General features: G+C 36.1%; 1 protein-coding gene across 1 annotated transcript; it reads left to right on the top strand.

The window, feature by feature from the left end:
* Nucleotides 1,189–3,109, top strand: LOC109842194 (cellulose synthase-like protein E6). The gene is given in 7 exon segments (XM_020411095.1): nt 1,189–1,219; nt 2,219–2,317; nt 2,320–2,456; nt 2,459–2,502; nt 2,587–2,744; nt 2,747–2,871; nt 2,873–3,109. Coding segments are annotated over 7 exon segments (831 nt in total).

Here is a 6,565-nt window from a genome sequence, read left to right on the forward strand (position 1 = left end):
GTTTAAACGCACTCACTTCAAAATTCTACCTCCGTTTATTTTTTAACTTACCCACTTTCAAAATCACTCTAAAACCCAAAATGTTCTATTGAACTAGTTTTCGAGCCACTTTATATTTCGATAGTTTTGAAGTAAAGTGTATACTTTTATATTTTGTTGTTATTTGCTATATTTAATTTTGTTCTAGATCATTAGACACAATGTAATTTTAAATCGAATTCTTGAAATATTTTTTTCTACCTTCTTTTATACTAAAGTCTCAGTATTGCAAATTGTAGATGAGATTATTTTTTCTTTAAATCCAAAGTTCAGCTCCTTTCAATATTAAGTATGCCCACTTAACAAAAGGGTTTTTAACTATCAACCCAAGATTTTGCCCTATTTATTGTAAACTCATCCATTTTCAAAATTATCTTCAAACACAAAAAAATTCCACCGATTATGTTTATTAAATCAACTTTGTATTTCAACAGCTTTTTATACAGTATCAGTGGTAATATTTGTGCTGTAACTTGTTATATTTTTGTTCTAATTAGTTAGGTATGCATGGTATTTTAATGCAAATGCTTAAACCATTAGTTTTTTTGTTTTTCATACTGATGTAATGTAGGGCAATTTTTCTTATAAACCCAAAGTTTTACCATATTTATTTTAAAGTCATCCATTTCCACACACAAAGAAAAAAGAATTTTTTTTGTTTATAAATCCAAAAATATACCCCTACTTATTTTTAAGTACACCCGCTTCCGAAAACATTGTTAGGCAAAAATCACTAGTAGAAAAACACACAATCAAGACGGAAAAACCGTCTACGTTGCCCATAATTCCGTCTAAGCAGACCAACCTAGATGGAAATCCATCTAGAATATTTCCTTTTAGGTTGACTCAACCTAGATGGAATTCCGTCTACGTTAATCTAACTAGACGGAAGTCAAACTAGACAGAATTCAAAATTCCGTCTAAGCTACAACCTAGACGGAAATTCCGTCTAGCAAGCAACCTAAACGGATTTTCCATCTAGGTTGCTTTCTAAATACAATGGTTGCATCCTAGACAGAATGGATTTACTATCTAGGTTGCAACCTAGACGGATTTCTGTCTAGGAAGCAACCTAGATGGAAAATCCGTCTAGGTTGCTTCCTAGACGGGATTTCTGTCTACGTTGCAACTTAGATAAAAATCTAGTCTATGAAGCAACCTAGACGAAAATTCCTTTCAGGTTTGTATATTTTACTAAAAATTTTAAAAATATTTGATTCCCTGTACATTTTATATTAATTTGATATACACATCAATACACATTTCATGTACATTTTACACTCACATCCAATCAAATATAATACACATAATCAATATTTCAATTCAATATACACATCTAACAATCCAATCCAACATCTATTTCGGCGAAAAATCTATTTTACTAGAATATGTACAACAGATACACTACCAATTCTAAGTCCATAGAGCACTAGATGAAAAAAATAGATTATTCTTATAGATAAAAAAACCATCAAGTCCATAAAATATATAAAAACCTCACATCTCGTCATTGGCGGCGAACACCACTGCTACTACCTCTAATATCTCCAACCTGAAGATCAAATTGATTATATTTTAAAATCATATGAAATTTGATAATATGTCAAATATAAAGATTTTTTATATATTAGTCCCTTAAATCTTCAATTTAGCATTAGTTCCTTAGGATTTTCACTTTCATGGGAATAATATGCAACTATTGAATATTCTTGGGGACCAATATGCAATAGCATTAGTTCCTTAGTATTTACACTTTTACAGAAATAATATGCAACTATAGAATATTTTTGGGACCAAGATGTAATTTTCTATATTTAGGAAGTAATATGTAATTACTGAAGATTTAATGGACTCATATGCATAATAACATAATATTAACACGAAAATAAGATACATGTGCGCTGCTCTGCCTAAAGCCGACGTTACCGGTGCCCAAGTTCAAAAGTGGTATAACATCCAAATAGATGAGTAGGAATCATATCAGCCAAGCAATTTATGAAGTGGGTCATGACTTCATCCATCATGCAGGCCCTCGTTACAGCGCTAGTCAACTCTTTAGTCATCCGAACATGCAGTTTTGAGTCAATCTTTCCACACAAATAAGTTGAGACACATAGAACAAATGGCATAGCAGAAATATTGATTGAATATGATGTTGATACTTGATACTGTATATGAGGGTGGAGATCCATCTGTCACAATCCGTCAAGAAGAGGATTCCTAGGGTTCGCCCCAACAACACTAGAGCAATCGTTGGTGCAACACAAGAGATGGAGCGACGTAATTTCCAAATATTACTCTCTAAGCAGTGCTCCTTCATTCGAGGCTATGGGAAAATTAATATAGGACTCCAAATAGCCTACCGCATCTATGGATTGTGGGCTCCATACTCCTTGCCGACACTTCACTATACCTCATAACCCCTCCTCTTTGCCTCCTCAAAGGAATGTCTTTATACCCAAAGGTATGTGAAGATAAACACCAACCCGGCCTCTAGCTCTTCTTTATTAGTTTCCACCTGATGCAATATATTATTAATGACTATCGGGTATCTAGTCCTTGGTTTACAGATTTCGTCTATGTAATCATCGCAAATAACATATACAGGATAGCTGAACCCTTAGTGTGTGGAGATACGTTTTTTGGATGGTGGAACTCGCAAAGAATGTGGGTCTATAGAAGATTGACCTCCTTCCTATATGGAGCCCCAAGTTGTCATTTACAATCACAGCAAAGGTCAGTGATGGGGATGAGAGCAAGAGGTATGAGAACGAGGTCATGGAATTTGGATCTTCATCTCCTATGTTTACAATCATAGCAACAATCGCAATGCGCGCTCAACCTTGGTTGTTTGTTGGGTGGATTGATGCGTCTACTGGTTTATGAAGGGGTTGCAGGGCTGAATGACTACTATTTTGCACAATTGGTCCTTTGTGGATTGATGGTTGCAATCAATGCGCCTGTTTATGGGGCAATGTTCTTTGGGAAGGACAAGGGAAGAATTCCTCCTTCGACCACGTTAGCCTCTCTTTGTTTAGCAATAGTAACTTGCCGTGTGCACATACTTTGAGTATCAGGTAACAAGGCTCGGACACAGAAGAGATCAGGAGGTGATCTTTTCTGTCAACTTCTTCCTAACTGACAGTATCCGAGCTCTTAAGTGAGTGTTCATTAAGGCTGAATAGGAGATGGATTTCTGTCTGTACTGGTAAGTTTTTCTTCGTGTGCATTGTATTTTGAGGAGGTGGAAAAACTGTAATATATGAAAACCTATTTCTCCTCAGGTCTATGTTGCCCAAATCCACTAATGTTTTGACTAAGATAAGTAATAATTCTAAACATGCATATATAACTGGAAATGAGTTTTTTCGTCTTAATTTTTTCCTTTTTTTTCCCTATTAATTATACAGATCAAGGCTGATTCATTGAGATAATGAGAAGGAAAAAGTGGGGGAAAAAAGGACAGCAGAACATCCAAAAAAACACAACAAATTAGCGAGTCAAATTTGATGCATAAGTAAAGAAATCGTTAGTTGGATAAATTTGCTCAAGGGACAAAGTGATGAACACGGATTAAATTGTCCCATACATGCTACGAAATGGCTACAAAATGACTCGATTTATTAAATGTGTCAGGCCTCTGAAACCATTTGCTTACCTCTCACATTAACTCCAAAATATAATAAATGCAAATAATTAAGCATAAAATATATGAGTGAGGTCAAGATAAACAAGAGGGCCAAGAAATGCAGCCTCCTCTTTCCTATTCTTCTTTTAAGAAAATCAATAAGGTAACACATTCATTGGAAATACACTTCTAAATTCAAACAAATGACTTGTGAATGAAAAGGACGTGCAGAATCTGGCACAAAATGTTTAGACTTGTGCATACTTAATCAAAGATATATTGATCTTGTTCCTGTACACAAGGGAAATACCTAGCAATTCAATTAGCATCCTAATGAAGTAACAACCCAAGCTTGCGATATGAAAGAACAATATATACTAGAATAGCCCATGCACAAGACAAAGCCCTTTCGGTCATGTAGTGTTTTAACAATCGCACCAGGCAACAATAAAAGTTCTTTTACATAATTATTCCCCCAAATTTTTCATATTTTGAAATTAGTCCCCCGAATCTTCACATCTTGAAATCAGTCCACCAAACCATTTAAGTGATCATTTGACATTAGTCCCACTTGTGGGATGTTGATTTGAAAATTTGGGAATACTCTATTATCTTTACATTCTTGAGCGTAATACCGGTTATACCCTTATTCATTCCCATGTAAACCCCAAAAAAATTCCAAAGGGGCACAAATTGAGGAAGATTTTGAAACTGGTGTACTTAAAATCATTGTTTTTTAACATGATTTTGCTGGGTTTTGGTATTGAATTTGGTTGATTACGATACTTTGGTAGCTGTGCGTTCCTGGTTAACCACCGATCTAACCATGGATAAGAATTTTAATGTAAATGTAACAAAGGACTAAATTCAAAACACTTAAAAGTTTTGGGGGACTGATGTAAAAAAAGATAAATTTGTATATATATAAATTTTTTGAAGTATAACTTGGATATATTAAAACAGCCCACGACCCACAGTGGTTTTCTCTGTCTACTCCAAAGATGGTTCAAATCCCTTTGCTCATCCCCCAAAGTGCTCGGCATCAAGGTTCATTCAAGACTTATCCTCCATCAACTCCACTTTTTTCAGCTTGGTTAAATGGAAAACTGAGGATGGCAAAACTGGTAGCTTTTGGCACGATAAATGGTCTGGGACAAACTCCCTCAGCAGCTTATTTCCAAAAGCTTACCAGTTAGCCCTATCTCAGTTCTGTTGTATCAGATCTCAGGGCAGAATGATCAACCATTCATGGAACTGGCATCCCCTTATCAGAAGAGGTATATCGCCTTCAGAAAGGTCTGATCAAAACCTTCTCCTTACTCATTTAACTTCTTCAAATATCAATATCTCTTTTGCTCCAGACGAGCTTTTGTGGACCCTTCTTCCATCGGTGATTTACTCAGTTAAATCATACTACTCCCTTGTCAACTCAGGGGGTATTAAATCCAAGTTCTATAGCATGATTTGGAGATCTTCCATCCCTAATAAGGTTAAAGTTCTATTCTGGATCATCACAAATAAGAAGTTAAATACGAAGGCAAATTTGATTATTAAGGGCTGGACAGGTGATCCAAGATGCTCCTTCTGTTTATCTGGTGTTGAAACTCACGATCATCTGTTTACCAAATGCTCATTTGCACGAGCTATCTGGTCATACATCTTCCCCTCTACTCCCACAAACAGTTGGCCTCAGACGGTTGAGGAGTTGATATTTTTTCATAAATCCACCATTCTTAACAAGGATGCTAAAATCATTTGGAAGATTCTGTTGCCTTGTACTTGCTGGTGGATTTGGTTTAGTAGAAATGTACTCATTTTCAAGGATGATCAACCTGATCCTCTACTTACTGCTTCTAATATAGGGAGATATACTATATTTTGGGCAGGTGCTGCGGATGAGAGGCTGGAAAGGAGACTTCGCAGGGCTGCTTTAAGCATTGGACTTCAGGAGCTTGCAAACAAGAGTGCTGATGCCACTGGGGATAGCTTCCCCCATGCCCTCTAAACTTTCTCTATTCACTATTTTGCTGGTGAAGATACATTACCTTTTGATGGTTATCTGTTGATGTTTTGTCCCCTAATCTAAGCTGTTATGTTTCCAAGTATGTGTTTAGCGAACTCTAGTATGTAAGTATGTAATCTGTGCCGTCTAGATGAAGTTCCGCTGTGGGTCCAGTTTGGTAGGTGACGACATAGGTCCGCTCCTTACCTGCTTCACCCCAAGTGGCTCTTCATCTAGTTGTGATGTTTTTTGTTTATTAATAAAATCCTTATATGAGCAGGGCTTCTAACCCTGCTTTTTCAGCTCAAAAAATGATCCCCTTGCTAGCCCCCCACCCAAAAAAACACACAGCTAGATGGAGAAAAAAAACACAATAACCAGGTGCCAAAAAAATCTACAGTTAATCTAGATTTTGCTCAATTTGCTTGGTCTACCGACTTCCTGTCAAACTTAAATGGTCACTTTTAATGGTTGAACACATATTAATTTCAAAACAAGGAATTCCAACATATATATTATTCTAAAAACTATGTCTTGAGGTGAATGAAATTAGATCACATGCTAAATCCACTTGTGCTCCCGCATGTTCATAGAAAGAAATTCAGAAGATAGAATATGTCATTCCCATATAGGATCATAAACATAGGGGGATGCTGATTATGAGAATGAAAAAAAAAAAAGACAACCATTCACCAACATAGTATAGAACACTCCAATATCCACACCTTTTCTCGGGACAGAAGTATATAAAACATTACATAAGCATAAGATACTGAGATAGAGGACTGTATCTTAATAAACTTCCTTCCAAATGCAACAAGAGGTGAATGAATTTGCTACTTCTCTTTCATGGACACCGGCATGCAAATTTGACCGGTGACCACCGCTAGACAGCT

The sequence above is a fragment of the Asparagus officinalis genome, chromosome 5 (assembly GCF_001876935.1).
Source record: "Asparagus officinalis chromosome 5, Aspof.V1, whole genome shotgun sequence".
Lineage (NCBI taxonomy): Eukaryota > Viridiplantae > Streptophyta > Magnoliopsida > Asparagales > Asparagaceae > Asparagus > Asparagus officinalis.